This window comes from Elgaria multicarinata, chromosome 11 (assembly GCF_023053635.1).
Source record: "Elgaria multicarinata webbii isolate HBS135686 ecotype San Diego chromosome 11, rElgMul1.1.pri, whole genome shotgun sequence".
Classification (NCBI taxonomy): domain Eukaryota; kingdom Metazoa; phylum Chordata; class Lepidosauria; order Squamata; family Anguidae; genus Elgaria; species Elgaria multicarinata.
The window spans coordinates 24,902,295-24,920,838 of record NC_086181.1 but is presented as its reverse complement, the minus strand read 5'-3'; the positions used below and the strand labels follow the sequence as shown (position 1 = coordinate 24,920,838).

General features: G+C 40.9%; 1 protein-coding gene across 1 annotated transcript; it reads right to left on the bottom strand.

The window, feature by feature from the left end:
* Positions 1-57: 57 nt before the first annotated feature.
* LOC134405536 (vomeronasal type-2 receptor 26-like) lies at positions 58-18,474 on the bottom strand. The gene is made up of 7 exons (XM_063136780.1): positions 18,374-18,474; positions 10,457-10,570; positions 8,235-8,526; positions 5,372-6,208; positions 4,871-5,089; positions 2,762-2,888; positions 58-950 (listed from the first exon to the last, which is right to left on the bottom strand). The coding sequence occupies exons 1-7, from the start codon at positions 18,472-18,474 to the stop codon at positions 58-60; spliced, it is 2,583 nt and encodes an 860-aa protein (XP_062992850.1).
* Between the last annotated feature and the right edge of the window lie 70 nt (positions 18,475-18,544).

The window sequence follows — 18,544 nt, the reverse complement described above, 5'->3', positions numbered from 1 at the left end:
AACCTCCCCCAACCCCAGCCAGTCAGCAGGGTGGGGAAAGGCCTAATGCCTTCATTTTTAAACTCTTATTATTTCCCTGTTGTTCAACTCAGGCCTCAACAAAATAATGTAACATTTGGGAGAAAAGATGCAACCCAGCATCCCAGCACTGGAGGATAGGATGGAGAAGATCTCCACAGCTACCATGTATTTCCCCTTGGTGCTCAAATAAGTGGGAACAAAAGATAACCAAACACTGCAAAAGACCAACATGCTGAAAGTGATAAACTTGGCCTCATTGAAACTGTTGGGTAACTTCCTTGCAAGAAAAGCCACAGTGAAGCTGATAAGTGCCAGGAAACCCATGTAACCCAAGACACAGTAAAACATGGTCACGGAGCCCTCATTACATTCCAAGACAATTTCTTCAGGCACTGTGTCCATGTCAACATCAGGGAATGGAGGAGTGGTTGCCAACCACACAGCACAAATGCCTGTTTGGACAAAGGAACAGCCAAGAACAACAGAGATGGCCAGTCTTCTCCCCACCCATTTCCTCATCCTGCTTCCAGGCTTGGTGGCCATGAAAGCCAGAACCACAGTAATGGTTTTGGCCAACACGGAAGACACAGCCACAGAGAAGATGATGCCAAAAGCAGTTTGACGGAGGAGACATGTCACTTTCTCAGGCTTGTTCATGAAAAGCAATGCAGAAAGGAAGCAGAGCAGGAGGGAGATGAGAAGAATGTAAGTGAGGTTCTGGTTATTAGCTTTGACTATAGGAGTCTTGTGGTGCTTCTTAAAGATTCCTAAGACTAGAGTTGTGACGATAGAAAGAGAAAGAGCAAAGATGACTAAACTGTATCCCAAAGGTTCTTCATATGACAGGTATGTTATTATCTTAGGAATGCAGAAATCATGGTCCTTGTTTGGATACTGATCATTTGGACATTGAAGACAATCATCCATGTCTGAAAAGGAAAAGTTGAGTATTAATTAGTTTTCTAAAACTTCTCTTTAATATTGTATGAAAAGAAAAAAATGACTATTAACTTTATATGATCTATCTATCTATCTATCTATCGATCAATCCATCGATCAATCCAACATTTATCTATCATCATCTATCTATCATCTAACCTGTTCCTCAATATCTCCTACAGCTTTGAATCAAAACGAAGGAAAGAAGGTTTTAGATGTCATGGCTACTGTCCATAGAGATTTATTTGCTAGTATTTAATATGGACATTGAATACGGTCATCCATCTCTGTAAAGGAAAAGTTTAGTCTAAACTTCCCTTGATGCACAGCCTGTTATCAAATCTCCTGTCGGATAGATACTACGACTAAGGGCCATGCTAGACCTACCAGAAAATCCGTCTGAGAGGAGGGGCAATGGCGCGCTACAGCAAGTGCGTGCCATCACCCTTTTGTAGACGTCAACACACGACGGGGCAAGGGAAAGCCCCGTTGCATGCTCCAATTCCCCCCCACTTAAAGGGCCATGTGTGCAGGAGCACACCGCCGAAGAAGGTAGTTTTTTAAAAAATAAAATAAAATAAAGTGTTCCCCGCACCCGCTGTCCATCCCCTGTCCCCGCTCGCCAGGCCCTGTCCCCGTCCTTCTTCCCCCCCAGTCCCTGGTGCCTGTCACCACTCGCCAGGCCCTGTCCCCATCCCTGACGCCTGTCCCCATTTCTCCTGCCGGGTCCGGTCTTTCCCCCGGCCCCCATCCCCCCCATTATCCCCCCCGGCCCGATGGGCACAGTGCTCCTATGAGCGCTGTGCCCAGTCCGTGGCTTCTCCCAGCTACTCGCAAGTAGACCTTCCGCAGCAAAGCCAGGCCATAAGCGAATCCCCTCATCCCGGGTTAAGGGAGCTCTTAGCCCGGCCTGACCCCGGGATCCCCTGTGCGTCATCTGAATGCACAGGAGGGAGACCAGGCCTCACACCGGGCTAATGCCTCGACTAGCAACGGTGTAAGTTATCATGTACTAAAACTCAACAATGCCAGGAAATTCAAAGCTAAGGCAGATGTCAAACTGATGTGCCCCATGAATAATGATGACCTAGAATGTCAAAAGTTGTGCTTGTTTACCGCTAACCCTCCATGCACCTACACTTTGGTCAGCAAAGATGCCCCATGTTGTCCTCATCCCATAATGGTTCATGAAGCATCAAGCCTTACTGCTGGAAGAGGAGGCACTCTCACGTTTGAACCTGTCCTGCCAGCTACTGATGTAGGCAACATACTGATGAGGATGACCTCACAGAAGGATTCCTTCAGCAAAACTGTATGGCTCAGATGCTTCATAAGGCAGCACAAGAGCAGGGTGCCATGAAGCATCTTTGCTGATCCCATGCAGTCCATTTTTACCCATTTGGATTTAGGCCTGAGAGTAAGTGTTGGTCAATGGAGGATAGGTTGTATGCAATTAAACAACCCATCATGCATCTATACAATAAATCTATCAACCAAAGAAGAACCATATTCAGAGCCAAAATGTGTAGGCTTATTTAATGGAATCAAACCATATGTATCTTTGCATATAGCATTTCTGTAATTGGCTTCACCAATATTTTCTTGATGATAATTAAATGCACACATTTGGGAATAGCAGTATTTCTCCTTCTTGATGTGCAAACTAGAAAGAGATTTCATTTTGCTTTTAAAGGGGCAGGATAACCTGCACTTATCATCTCCAGTTTGACACCTCTCTTGTTTACACGAATCTATTCTGTAATTTCATTAGTATCATAACATAATTCTCTACATTTCTCACCCATTTGGCTTGAAATCTTCCCTTCTGGACATCGGCTGCAATCATAACAGCAAAATGGCTCCCCCTCCTTCATTTTCTTGCTATAACCTGGGTGGCAGTTGTCATTACATTTAGAAAAAGGCAATGTCTTGGCCATGAAAAGAAGACAAAAATAATGTTTGTTACCAAAGATGTGTGGTGAACTGGTTTGGGTGACCATATGGAAAAGAGGACAGCACTCCTTAATCTAGCTATACTGGAATGAACAGATTCAAAAGAGGGCAGGACTCCTACAGCTTTAACTGCTCTGATGAATAAGGCATTTCACCAGGTGCTGCCACTTGCTGAAGTTCACTTTTGTATACAACTATTAATGATGCAGGAGGCCTGTCCTCTTTTCCATATGGTCACCCTAGAACTGTGGTTCCACAATTAGACGTGATAATGGCACAGAAGAATAGACTCCCCATGATTCTGAAGAGAACATCCCACACAAACGCTGAACATGCTTCCCTACACCTGGAATGTGGTATCATTGGAGTGTTCTGTTTCTGTAAGCCCACTTCCCACCCTTCCAGAATGTCTTGGGTGGGGGGTGGCTTTTGTGGGTGGGAAGGAAAGACGTTCCATATGCCAGATGCACGTGAAATGTGGCTGGGCAGAGCCTATAAAGGCCATCCAGGCTGCAGCTCAGCCTCTGTCATTTCTTGATCCCTCCTTCCCTTCCTTTAACTAGTTTGGGATTAGCCAGTCACCTTCTTTGAAGGGGGAGGGGCTTAGTAGGAATTTTACCTGCCACAAATTTGCAGTCGTGTACAGGGTTATTTTGCCTACTCCATACTAGAATTATGATTAGTGAAGGGTAAGAAAATAGGTGTAATACATTGGATTGACAGGGGTGTGGGAGCTCTATTAGAATAGAAATGGTGAACACTTTGGTGATTGACATATCTGGAGGACCTCCTTCTCAGGGGCTGTGTAAATCTCATATCAGGATATGGTTTGCCTTTGTGTCTATTTGGAGCGGTGCAGCAGTGGGCGCCGGTGAAGCAGGTTGGTCTCACACTTTCAACGTGTCTCATAAGAGAGGGCCTGGGTTTACCCATTCCTGGCTTTGGAAAGTGGCTTGCCCATAATGGCAGGCTTCGTGCCTGAAGAAAGGGTCTGATAGATCCCCGCAATTTCACATGCAGATCCAGGGAGGGGTAAATTTCCCTTATTGAAATAAAGAGGCCCCAGTTCATCCGAAGGTCTGGTGTCTAAACAAATTTAACACCTTTTAAATTTCTGCTTGTGTCATATTATTCAGAATGAATGTGATTTTTTATTCATCTTTGGATCCTTTGCAGCTTCTTTATTCAATTCTCAAGGTGAAGTGTTTACTTTCAACATAACTAAATGAAGGATTCCAGCAAACATTTCAACAGTGCACCAGGAATTTCACTAAGTCACTTTTATCTAAAGCTAAACTGTAACCTTCTCATATTGTTCAGGAATGTACAGTTAACTTCCCAATATTGTATTTCATTTGGTTGCACCCACAATCCCCAAATTTAAGTATGAACTAACATCCTGCTTTGTAATCCAGTTCCACAATTCAAAACATCCAGAAATAAGCAGTAAGTTAATTGCTGGATCCAGAATTGAATCTGGGCTGGAGGAAGTGGGGTTCTCTGCCACCACCTCCCATGGCCTCCCCTCTACCCCACCCCCACCCCGCTGATGTGACACAGAAGAATGAGGGATGATACTCCATGGTGTTGGCTCAGGTGTGGCAGGGTTGGGAGAAGGGGGAACTCCCATAAAATTGAGCAAAAGCTCCTTCTCTGAGTAGTGTTTAGCTCACGTAAAGTGACTCTCAGTGATGGTGGAAAATCCTCTTCCTGCCATACCAAATCCTACCCCATTCAGCAGTATCCACTAACCTCTGTGTATCTGAGGTCAGTTGTAGGGGTCTGTAAATCTGTTTCTACCCATCTATTTGTATGTTCTTAAAGCTGCATCCATTCTAATATTTTAAAAGGTATAAAAGCTGTAGAATGCATATTCGTTCACAGTTCCCACAGGAATGTTGTTCACTATTCTCTCTGGATTAGAAAACTTTTGAAACTAGCTGCAGTCATAGCTTACCTGGTTAAAACTCTTGTGCCATGTGATGGCATCTTCGTTAATGGTGAATGACTTTGCCTGTGGATCCAGCCTCCCAATTTTCACTCTTTGAACAGACTGGTTTGGAAAAGTGACCCAGTTTATAATATCAAATCCAGCTACCAATTCCCTGTTCAAGTCAAAAGATAATTTGTCCCCAACACTGTTATTGAATGATAGGTGTTTTAGAAAGTGGTGGAGCTGGAATCACAAAGAAAAGAACATTTTCCCCCATAAAATGTGAGTGGATAACATATGCAACTATTATATTCTGAGGTGGGATACTGATTTTACTAGCCCAGTCCAGATATTGTCCTAGCTGAAGTAATGTCCATTTTGACCCACAGATGACATATTATACAGCTTCTCTTTCCTCATTCCTTAGGCAAAGAAAGGATACAGATGATTTAAAGTAAATGGTGTATCCTGTTACTATACCAGTAAATGTACTGAGCTCCCATATTTGCTTGCTTAAGCCATTACCTGCCAAGGCTCCTGTTCCTGAAGGTTCACCATTCCTCTCTGTTTGGGTCTGTTTGACAGCATGGCATGTAAAGCATAGGCCACAGCATGGGCAGCATTATAGATGCTGTAGCTGTGGCCAGTCATGCTCATTTCAAAAAAAGGACCAGAGAGGCTGTCAAGCTTCTCCTCCCCAGTGCAGATTTTCCCTGTTGTTGTGCCCAATACTTTACTTGGAACTGAACACTCGAAGGTCTGTTCCCAGAAGGCCTTAATAAAACCATCTTCTTTGGTCCCCAGATGGTTTCTGGTCTGAAGAAAATGTTGGAATCCCAACACTTCCTTTGAGTGAATGGTGAAGGCCTGAGTACCATGCATGGTTTGTATATCCCAGTTCTTTTGATAAGGGTGTGATGTGAGCTCCAGCTGGACAGTCAGAATCCATACTTTACCTTCAGGCATCATTACATTTTCTTCCATTCCTGGTAGATACAACAACCACCTGAAAATAATTATATCTTCATCATAGACAATCACTGCCTTGGCATTGCTCTGCATTGAAACATTATAAATTCCAATAAATAAATCCATCGCTTCAAAAATCTCATTCACATATACTTCCTCAATTCTCTCTATGAAGGCAAAACAGATATGACTCAGGGGAAATATTTCACTTATTGACCTCACAAAGCTGTCTCCATTCTTGTCATTTTTGGCAATGACTCCAACCCATGTCCATCCAAAGTGCAATAGTAGGTGGAGAATCCCTGCATATTCATAGTCTTCATTGGGGACCATTTGGTAGAGGCTACAAGTTTCACTTTTATCATTTGTGAGAGGAACAGAGCCATATATGAACTATGGAGAGATAAAATGCATGGCTTGGAGTGAAGGGAGAGAAGTAAATATTTTCAAAATGAAATATATGTATATACGTTTTGCTTGCTCTACTATTTAGGCAGAGACAAAATTGCATGGGTCACTCCTAAATACCAAGTGGTCTCAAATACAGTTCAGGAGGATGGAGTTCGTAGCATCAGCATTGATCCTTCACACATTCTTGTCCTGACTTTTCTAATGAAGCATCTCAACCTTACTGTATTGATAGAGGAATCCAACTGTGAGGTGGCCCATGCCTTCTCGTTGCTTCTAAGGAAGCAAAGCTTGTGAGAGTTCACAGCATCACAAAAGTATCTTTGTGAGCAGTTCAGAACCATACACCTTTTGGGTAGGATTTCAGAAAAAATGTGTTTGTAAGCATTTCAGAAATACTTTTCTTTCAAATGGAATACATTGCAAGCTTTGAAATGTAAAGATTTCTGACTGCAAATTACATTTGGGTCTCTGTTTTGGGAGGTGAAAATTTTGTGAAATTTGTAACACACACACACAAGCATACGTAGGCTTCATCTACAGTAAGCAGGATATTGTACTATGAAAGCGGTACGAAAGTGGTATATAAAAGGCAGGAGCCACACTACTGCTTTATAGTAGGGTGACCATATGAAAAGGAGGACAGGGCTCCTGTATCTTTAACAGTTGTATTGAAAAGGAAATTTCAGCAGGTGTCATTTGTATATGTGGGGAATCTGGGGGAATTTCCTCTTCATCACTACAGTTAAAGCTGCAGATGCCCTGCCCTCTTTTAAATCTAGTCTCTCTAGTATAGCTCCTGCACCTTTAACTGGTGTGATGAAGAGGAAATTTCACCAGGTTCTCCATATATACAAATGACACCTGCTGAAATTCCCTTTTCTATGCAACTGTTAAAGATACAGGAGCCCTGTCCTCCTTTTCATATGGTCACCCTACTTTATAGTGGTATTGAAGTTCACTGACAACTGTTGGGGCCCATTGACACATACCATATACTGCTTTCATATCACTACAAACTGCTTGGTGTGGCTCCTGCCTTTTATATACCACTTTCATACCACTTTAATAGTGCAATATCTTGCATGATGTAGATGAACCCTAAATGTAGCTATTATTATCCAGGATGTATTTTTGTAGAGAAGCAACGGAATACCACCATCTCCAGCAGTTTGCTATCCCCTATGAAGGAGTCTTCCTTTTTTCTCCTTTATTCTCAGAATACTTTAGAAATTTGTTTGAATTTATTTTGGCTGTGCTTTTGAGCCTACCTTATGACTGAGAGGTGGCTGGAGGTGTTATATGTATTTGGTTTTATTTATTTTTCTCTTACACGGCTCACCATCCCTCTGCAGCTCTCCACCTGCTCTCTACTTGTAACTAGAGTAAGTGCAAGAACCCTGCACCTAGCCCAAGCAGTTCATTCTTATTTTATTCTTTTATTTTAATGCAATTATTTCCCATGAAATAGTTAAAAAAAATCTGGCATGTTTCTCTCAAACATGCATTTCTCATTTGACAGCAAATCACTTAATTCAGCCCATACTCAGAGCTAGGAAAGTATGGATTTTGTAAAATCCATTCCAGCTGCCTTTCACATACTGTCAGATGCTTTTCCTTCCATTGTCTGTTAATTGGCAAAATCGGATAATTTTGAATTTCCCAAAATTCTTCTTATTCACATTTGCAAACATTCACACAAGCAAAATATGCAAATCCTTCCAAAAATGCACCAATCCCCTCCCAAATGTGCATTCTCATGGTTCAGCCTATAGGGGAAGTTGGCATTTTGAGCCAGTGGGTTTTTTTTTTTTACAGTTTTTTTTTTGTCACACACAAATTTGCCACACACAAAAAGGTTTGTTTTTTTAAGGTCTGTTATGCCATCGAATCTCATTGACTTGGGAAAGGCAATCTGCGGTGTAACATGTGCTTTTGATTCATAGAAATCAAAGTTATTTGATTTAAAACAGTTTTTTTCACCATCCCTACTCATGCCCACACATCCTACCTGTGGAACTTTGTAGGCACCTAAGATGTTTGCCATGTAGAACGAGGTTGCAGAGTAAAGAGCCCCAATGACAGCCATGACTTTGTTCTGGATGCCACACTTATAGTTTGGGATAAATCTGTTGTGTGTTGAGAGAAGTTCCATTGTGCTTTGGTAGGTCCAGTGTGCAAGATAGTAACTGTCATAAATGTGGAAGCCCAAGGTTATGTTAGGCAAGGTCTGTTGGTTTTCATTGATCTCTTTCACAGCGTATACCAAAGCTAAAGCATGCTGGTAGTTCTTAGCCAGTACTCTACAATGAGATTGTTATGTTACATTAGAGTAAATCTTTGCTCTTAATAAAACTATGCTCCTATCAACAGCATAAATTACAGAGCTGTACTCCACCAGAAGCTTCTGTTTCTCACCACACTATCTCAGTGAATGTATTTAGAAAAGGTATGTACTAAACACTTCTGCCTGCCTTCATGCATTAAATTATTAAGTTTGGTTAAAACAAAAAAGTACTGAAGAAGTTACTACAAATAACTCCAAAAAGATTTCTCCAAACTGGGAAAATGGCCAGCCAACTGGCAATGGTGGTTCAATGTAAGCAAGTATAAAGTCATGCACATCAGTGCAAAACATTACATACTTAAACATAAAAGCTGATGGGACCTGAGCTTGCAAAGACTGTCCAAGAAAGTAAGTAAAGAAAGTTTATTTGTGTAGCCGAAGCCATTACAAACATATATATAATCAAATAAAACAGAATAATCAAATATATAACAAATATATAGGATTACATTACAAAACTAAAATCGACCAAAGGCATCATTCACAAAACTCTATTCAGTTACAACTTAAAACCAAGAAAGGGACTTTGGCTCTGTGGTTGATAGCTTTATGAAAAACGTTGTTCCAGTGTGGCTGGATCCTTGTAAGGCATCATTAGGAAAGTAATTGAAAATATTGCTGTGAATATTATAAGTCATATATACACTTTGAGTGCTGTTAATTCATATTAGAACACCTACATCTCAACTAGTTTAGGTTACATTAGTTTTGATGTATTATTTCTCATGATTTCAAAGCAAAATTTTAATTTCTTCTGACACTATGAAGTAGCTTTTGATGCCGAAATTCTGAGGTGTACAAATTTACTTAACATCTTGCACATGGAACATTAGTGATACTGTTTTAATATATTTATTTATTTATTTATTACATTTCTATACCACCCAATAGCCGAAGCTCTCTGGGCGGTTCATAAAAATTAAAACCACAGTAAAACACCCAACAGGTTAAAACACAATTAAAATATAGAAATCTATTTCAGTATAAGATGAATTTCCAGATCACTTGCATGCAGAAGAAATACATTGATTGCTTGGCACATTCCTCAGAAACGACATCTGGCATGTCCAGGGCAATTGGTGGAGGAAAGGACAACGAGAATGGTAAAACATCCTAAATGTAGGGCTCAGTTCAGGGTTTAGCTGTGAACAGGCACACACACACAGAGAGAGACACGCACTACCCAGGAATACGTCACATTGTGAAGACATTTTTCCTCTGAATGGTTAGGAGTATGCTGTAAGTTTTTTAAAATGTCCCTCTATATAATGCCTAATAGTGATCTCTTCTGGCAGACCTACCCAGTTGAATTTTAAGATGCCTTTTTAATAATTTGCTGCTTTCAATAATAATATTAGCTTTAAATGTTTTAATTAGTTTTATGTATTTTATTGTGCTGGTATTTGTGTTGTACCCCACCTCAATCCAGAGGGAGAGGTGGGTAACAAATAAAATTATCATTATTATTATTATTATTATTATTATTATTATTATTATTATTATTAATGAATTTTAGAAATTTTTCTTCCAATAAAATCAAAAGTTGTAATATTGTTTCCTCCTTTATTATAGATAAGGTTTCTTTGAACTTCATAGCTCTTAGAGCCCATTGAAATAAAAGGAATTCATTTCTTTCAGACAGCAGATCCTAACATTTATCACACTGGTTCCAACCAAAGTATATACCAGTATCCGTCCATTATCCTTGCGAAATTGCAGTATGGATTACATGCCTTTGTTGGGAGCACAGATGAGAAAAGAAGCAGTGTGACCATCTATACACTCTGACTGGAAAAAATCACTATATTAGCTGTTGCAGCTAAACATAATCTACTGTTGTGACTGATGTGGAAATATATTCATTATGGAAAGGGGGGGAATCTTACAGAGTGTCTCCAAATGCTTGTTCCCTGGGATGTTGTGTGAAGTCATTCTGTTCTTCTGGCATTAAGATCTGAGAAGTAATACCACCGATGATGAAATCACCAGGTTGCAAATACCTGTGAAGAATAGTGAGGGGGTCACCAGTGTGGCATTTCTGTGGATGAGATATGTATGCCGTACAAACGATCAGTACCTGCAGCAAAGTCAGTAATATCATCATCTTAAATGCAATTCTTTTCTCAGTGTTTCTCTTTTTGATGTTTCCCATTGACCTTAGAGCCTCAAGCACTTACACCCGTCTGGACATCATTCACAACTATTCTGCTCTGTAGCCTGAAATATAAATGCTACAGTTTCAGAAATCAGGGTGATGCAACCTTGCCTTTCCATAGTCCCTGCCGCCAGGTTGGAACAGTAGAGGGAGTTGACTCAGGCCGTTTCTACACCTGCCTTTTATCTCGGGATCATCCCGGGATCATCCCTATGCACCCAAATGACACACAGGGGATCCTGAGAGCAGGCAGGGATGATCCCTCCATTTGCTTGGGATAATCCTTAGGTGTACAAAGGGCCATAGCCTACTCTCTTCATTATTAGTTTTGTTGCAGACCATAGAGCATTGAAATGGTCCTCAATAAGGAATAGGACTAATTACAGTCATTGTTATAATTATAGGGTGAAAAAGAAAGGTTCCTGCTCAAAGCAGGTTGTCACTTGGGAATACTGCTAAAGGAAGGAAACTTTATTCATTGAATTAAAAAAAAAAAACACCTTGAAGTTGACGATCAGATTTAAAGCTATCTCAGGTTTGCTCATGCTCTTCAGAGCCAGGAACTTCAAAGTGAAGATTCACAATCCTTTTTTTAAAAAAAAAAATTCAACACAAGAATAACAACATCAATGACAACAGGAAAGCAAAAAATGGGGAACTCATATCATGAAACATATCAATTCACAGAAATGATTAATATGAACAGATTGAGGGGAGACATGATAGCACTCTTCAAATATTTGAAAGGTTGTTACACAGAGAAGGGCTACTCTTCTCGATCATCCTAGAGTACAGGATATGGAATTATGGGCTGAATTTACAGGAAGCCAGATTCTGGCTGGACATCAGGAAAAACTTCCTGACTTTTAGAGCAGTACAGCAATGGAACCAATTACCTAGGGAGGTCGTGGGCTTTCCCCCATTAGAGGCATTCAAAAGGCAGCTGGACAACCATCTGTCAGGTATTCTTTAGGGTGGATTCCTGCACTGAGTGGGGGGTTGGACTCAATGGCCTTATAGGTCCCTTCCAACTGTACTATTCTATGATTCTATGATGATTGGAAAAAAGCAAAGAATGTATAGGGACCAAAAAAGGGTTTAAGGATTCCAGTTCAATTATGTAATGCAATCAGTCATATATCAAAACAAATATCCATACAACTTTGATAGTCGTAGGAGATACACACAAATGTATGAACAACCGTGAGATCTTCAGTCCGTTGGTAGATGTTTTTCCTTCTAAAATTTAAAATTATGTCTCTTTGCAAGTCTAAGGGCTCTCAGACTTCATTTTGCTGTTCAGCTGTTATTCCCAAGATCACTGGGATGTAATTAAAGAGTGTATTAACATTCCCCATTATCACAGATTTTAAAGAACAAAATTACTACTAGCAAGGTCTTTCAACTAAAAAGAAGTCACTACAAGTCATGCCCACATCCTATGCCACAATGAGGCTTTGTTCTTATTACACCACAGTCACTAGCTTGCCACGTAGCTTCTTCTTAATAATCCTCTAACATGGCAGATATACACAAAACAACATTTTGTTGTTGCTATGTCAGCCTGATTTCAAAATCTACAAAACTGGTGCATGCAGTCCTTAAAGCAACTTTCCTTTGATTAGGTTGTATAGAGCATTCAGCTTTCTTATTCCATTCCGCTCTGCCATTCTGAACTTTACTTCATCCCAAAAGAAATTTATAAATAGCTTTTGTAGGCTTAGTTTTTTTCAAAGAGCCAATTAGTCCTCCAACAGTGTAGAAAAATGCCCTTCCCCTTTGTCCAGCTTGCCTGACCAGAGGGAGGCTATTGTGGTTGGGGTGGGGGAGAGAGAGAAAGAGATGTTCCCAGTTGTTGTTGGATTTATCAAGTCACACCATTGGCCAGGGGTGGGGTGGCTGAGTCTACAGAAGGCAGCTGTGCCCCAACTCCTCAGCCTCTCCTCGTCACGGCTCCCTCCCTCCCTCTCTGTATGCAGTGTGGGTTTATCTGGCCATCCTATTGGGTGCTGAATTGAAGTTTTTCACTCATAGCTGGATTGGCCAGGGCCTTTTTGCCTGCTTCACACTGTAAGTGTGGAGACAGTGTCTTAGGAATTGTAAAATATTTTAATTCAGTTTAATTTGCTTACATTTAGCTTAGTCTGGTAGGGGTGGGCACACTTAGAGGAAAGTAATCTACTCCACAAACCTAAAGGACCTACTGGTGCATACTGATATTGACCAGCCCATAATAAGGGTGGTCCCCACTTTGGGGCATTTCAGATGTGGAAGATGTTTGGCGTGTGCATTGACTCTGGAAACAAAAACTTTTATACACCCTTCGGATCATCATCGTTTTGATTTGGGCCATTTTTTGAACTGTGCGTCTAAAAAGAGTCATTTATTAGATTATTTGTCCACGTGGTCTTATTTACACTGGAAAGACGGCACGGTCGGTCTGGACGAGGATCTTGGAACATAGTTGGAAGATAAAACATCAGATCATAGAAGCACTCCTTGTACAACATTTCATGGAGATGGATGTAATGATTTTAAGTATTTGGTAATTGAACGGATTTATGGACACAAATATGGTTGGCAGTGTTATGATAATATCTTGCTTAGAAAGGAGGCTTAGTGGACATTTAGGTTAAACACTGTGACCCCTCAGGGTCTAAATTCTAGTTTGGAATTGTCTTCTTTTTGGGGAACATGAGTCTTTGTGGTGTATGGTGGATATGACTTTAAGAAATAATAGCTACATTTGGAAAGTCTGTGAACATGGTTCAGTATTTAATCAAATGAATTGGACATTGCCATTTGCCAGCTGAGAGCACAGGAAACGGTGTGATGGAGCAAAATATGCTCCACTGGACTTGGTGTAGGTTTTAGTTTCATTTTATAATATTGACTTTGCTGGAATGTTAAACAAGTGTAAATATTATGTAATGATACAGACCTTTGTCTGTTTGTGAATGTATGGTTAATTAGTCTTTTATAGATTGTGTAGATATAAATACCAGAAGGTGGTTTCATCTCTGAAAACTAAATAAAATGAGATTCTGAGAGCATTTCACTGCCGGCTGGTGGTAAGTTTATCTGTAACAAAATAATTTCGGTGTCCTTACCTTGGGAACGAGGCCAAGTAAATGAATGAGATAAGGTATTGTGGAAAAGTTCTAATTATATTTGTTTATTTTGGGACTGTTATTTTTTAACAGATTACTAAGACCAACGTTTTGGATTTATTAAGACCAACATTTTGAGAAAGAGATCTTCGAAACAAGGAATATCATGAACTTTGTTAATGTGGTCTTTTAAACAATATTTAATTACTTTGACTGATTTGGTTTAGATATACTGTTTATGTATGTGAATTGTGTATTGTTTGCAAATTACTCTCATTACAAATGGGTCCTAGTTCAATGTATTGACTGGATTAATATGAATGATTGTTAATCATATTAAATGTTATAGTGCTACACTGATATGGCAGGGAATTGTTTTCTGATTTGTATTATTGTCATATGGAATACATTTAACTGGGTATAATATAGTTGTGTACAAATATGAATAACAATTATTTTACTGTTTTAACACTATTCCTATGGTGGTCGCCTCTTGGGGTTCTTTTTGTTCATAATAATTCCACCACTGCCTTGGGTTTATTTGTAATTTAGGGTCCACCCAGTTTCCTATTAAGGCCACATTAAACTGCAAAAGAGAGACTGTGGCAAAATGTGATGAAAGGAAACTATAAAACCTGAAAGTCAACAGCAAATTATTTTCCGCATTCTACTGTGAGAGAAAACTATTCCTGAAAGCTTCTAAGCTTTGGTCCAATTGGGGACCCATGAAATGTTTTTAAAAGGGTATTGGCGACTCATATTACTTTCTGAATTTAATTAATGCCATCATTATTTCCCTCTTAGTATTTCCTTATTGTTCAACTCAGGCCTCAACATGATTACGTAACATTTGGGAGAAAAGATGCAACCGAGCAACCCAGCACTGGAAGATAGGATGGAGAATATCTCCACAGCTATTTTAAAATGTTGGGGTCTATGTCTGGAAGGATGGCCTCTTTCATGTTTTTATTGAACAAGATACAATTGTCTATTAAAGAGGGAGGATTCAATCTTCCAGATTTTAGTTCATATCGTACTTCTTTGTGAACCTGCACTAATGATTGGAAAATAACTTTTTCATTTAAGACTCCTCCATGGTATCAGATTATTGGAGTAAGAATATAAGGTACCCCTTTCTGGCTGAATGGCGTATATATGGCCCTAATACCTTAGGGGTATTAAAAAGAAAGGAATGGCACCTCTGAAAAACTTTGAAGTGAAAGAGACCAGAAATGCAATGCTCATCTGCTGCAGTTTGAGCCATGTTATCATGCTAACCTAACCATGAGCTTGCATTTACGGCATCACTTTGCTACTAAATCCTGCATTTCTGCTGCAGCAGAGTTGTGGCAGGTAATCCTCATTGCAGAAGGAGCAAGGCTTTCTAGTGGCCATTTGGAGCATCAGTCCTACCCCCTGCTCAGCTTCTGCTGACCAATCAGTGGCCACTATCCACCCTGGAATGTCCCTGGTTCAACGCTAGAGTGAGATCACAAGGAACGAAGGCTGTGGTGACCTCGCTTTGAAGGGAAATTCTGAGATAAGACCCAGAACTTTTTAATGTGGAGTTTCAGGGAAAAGGCCCACTCTGGCTGTGAAATAGCAGTGCACCATATGATCTCTGTACCACCACTACTTATCCACTGGGGGCAAAAAAGATGTATAGACATCCCGTTTATGGGAAAATCCAATGTTGAAAATAAAGAGATGCCATTTTATGTGGGAGAGTTGGGCTGACAATGGAATTTATTCTTTAGATCAGCCAATAGGTTAGATGATGGTTTCCCCCCCTTTCTCAGTATCATGGATTTATTGACTAGAAGTGCCTTACTTCCACATCCGGCACAGCTTGGGCATGGGAGGGCTATTGTGGTTGCGGGTGGAAGATGAGGCATGGAGGCACACCATTGGTAGTTACCCCATGATGCCAACGGAGGGGGGAGGGGAATCTGAGCACATATATTGGCTCTCAGCCCTCCCCTCCTTGTCATCTTGAACCACAACTCCATCAATCCCCACTCTCTGTAGGCATTGTGGGCTTGCTGGTCACCCTATAGGACACAGTGGAGTAATGTTTTGCTCATAGTCTTTCACTGGTTATGAGTTTTTCCACATACTTCACACTAGCACTGTGCACGGACAACCCGATCCACTCTGGATCCTGATTCACAACTTCTGGATTAGGTCCACTCTGCCCCACATTGATCTGCCTATGGTCCGCTCAGCACCGCGGTGGGAGTCCAGATCAGAGCTCTATGTTCCCCCAATAGACTTACATTGAAACTGTCAAAGACCTATAACTTTTTTTAGTTTTAAAGTTAGAAACATCAAAATGGCCACCATGAGAGCTTCTACATAGGTCCTGATTCATGCCCATTTTGAAGTGAATCAGAGCACCCTCTGATTTTTGGAGAATATTTAAAAGACTGTCCCCTATTTTCAGAAATGCAGTTATCGCTGTCATTTTTGTAGTTAGAGACTTGAAAATGGGCACCATCACAGCTTCCACCTCGATACTTATCCATACCCATTTTCAGGGAAATCTGAGCATGCCCTGATTTTTGAGGAATTTTAAAAAATATTCCCCCACCCCATTTACAGAAATGCAAATACCTGAGGGATTTTTCCAGATACAGACCTGTAAGTGGGCACCATGAGAGCTTCCACATAGATCATTATTCATGCCCATTTTGGAGAAAATCTGAGAATCCCCTGATTTTGGGGGGGGGGAATTAAATATATTCCCCACCCCATTTTCAGAAATTCATCTATCTCAGGGATTTTGTAAGCTGCAGACAGCTAACTGGGCTTCTAAATAGACCCTTATTCATGGCTATTTCAAAGGAAATCTGAACATGCCCTTAATTGTGGGGAATATTTAAAGATAAACCTAAATAAGAATCTTCAACACTTCAAAAATTAACAAGGAATTTAAAGAAGTCTAAATACAGAGTGAGCACAGCAGCAATGCAGCCACCTTTTCATCACCAGGAAGGACTAATTCCTAGCAGATCCAGCTACCCAACAATGATGCACCCAGGCAGAGGAGGCGGGCAGGCAGACAGCAGGCAGGCACAGGTGGGGCTGGAGAGAGGTCCATCAGTGGGCTTCCCTCAATCAATAATGAAGGAGTTAGGGATACTCCTCCTACTACTACAACAGTAGTAAGACTGCTGCTGCTGCCTGCCTCTTGCAAAGGAGCACTTTTCCTAGCCTCAAAAAGAGAACGCCGGGTGCAAGTTGGAGAAGAGAGTGCCTCTGCCTGCTTCTTCTCCTGCTTCTGTTGATGAGCACCCAGCCAAGGACTTGAATGTTTGATTTTCACAGCAGGAGTGGCTGTCTGCTTACTGGTGCCAGCTTTGCCTGGCCCACTGCTTTCACCACACCCAGCCATAGATGGGCACCTGCTGCCTTTTCTCATTATGAATAAATATTAAAAATAATAATATTAATAGTAATAATAAATGTTTGGGGAAATGGAAAAACTGTGTAGTGCTTTGCCCAAACTTTATTTGAATGGTCAAACTTTATTTGCTTTTTGCACTTAACAAGCAGTGCACAGAAAACACACTCAAACAATCACACACAGTCCAAACACACACACATATATACACACACACACTAAGAGAGAGAAAGAGAGGATAGATTTTTTTGGGGGGTAATTTTTAAAATCTTGTTTTATATAGAAGAAATAAGGAAAATGAATAAACACAGACACAGAACACAGGTTTTAAAAGACAGGGGGAAGTGGTGGGGGGTTGGGAAACAAACAAACACTCCAAAAATGAACAATTATAAATTTATATAAATCAAACTAAGGCAAAACACAGAGCACAAGAAAGCTAAGCAAGAAGTCAGAAACAAACAAACAAACAAACACCCCAAGCTAAATCCTATCTCCTCCAAACAAACACAGCTACAGCACAGAACTAAGTAGCCTCCTCTCTCCACAAACTCCAACCCACAAAGAGAGAGAAAGGAAAACCTGTCCCTTGGTGTCTCTGGCTTAGTCCCCCTTCCAACATTGGAATTGGAGGATGCTTCACATCACGTGATCACTTAACATCACGATTGGGAGTGGAATCAACACTTGTTGGAGTAGATACACATCTCATTAGCAATGTGTGCTTCACTGCCCCCTGCACTGTTGGAGAAATCAATTGGTTCCTATAAAAGCCTTTTGGAGTGTAGTAAAGTAGATGTTCAAAAGCTCAGAGATCAGTGGGATAAAGAATTGTAATGCTTTATAATCAATGGAAAGTTGTTTTGGTGTTTAAAATTGAGATTAATTCAACAGAATGATGCTTCATGTACATTGGACATCACAGAGGCTTGATAGCTCTGCCATATGCTCTGGCAATGTAAAGGGGACAATGCCTCACTGCAGCAGGGCTGGTCTTATGGCCTGGACACCCAGGGTGTTGAGTATAGGGGGGTGCCAAGGTGAACTGAAAGGGGTGTCAGCCAAGCAACCATGCTCCCACCATGGCCCAAGCTGAGGAAGAAGACAATCCCAGAGTGCCCGCGGCCAAACAAACCATCGGCCGATCCCGGCCAGATACTGGAGTGGGGCATGGAGGCAGGATGAAGGCTTCACTGCCACCCACTCGCTCTTCACTCCAGTGACTCCTCTCTTCATCTGGCCAGAAAGGGAAAGAGGCTGGGTACGTTTATAGGCTAACCCCGCCCACGACTTTCTGTAGTACATG

Coding starts and splice junctions, on each gene's coding strand:
- LOC134405536 (XM_063136780.1), bottom strand. CDS start 18,474: ATGAAGAGAGGAGTCACTGGAGTGAAGAGCGAGTGGGTGGCAGTGAAG. Junction 5,090..5,371: donor AGGAACAGGAGCCTTGGCAG/GTAATGGCTTAA, acceptor TTGTGATTCCAG/CTCCACCACTTTCTAAAACA. Junction 951..2,761: donor GAAGATTTCAAGCCAAATGG/GTGAGAAATGTA, acceptor TTTCCTTTTCAG/ACATGGATGATTGTCTTCAA.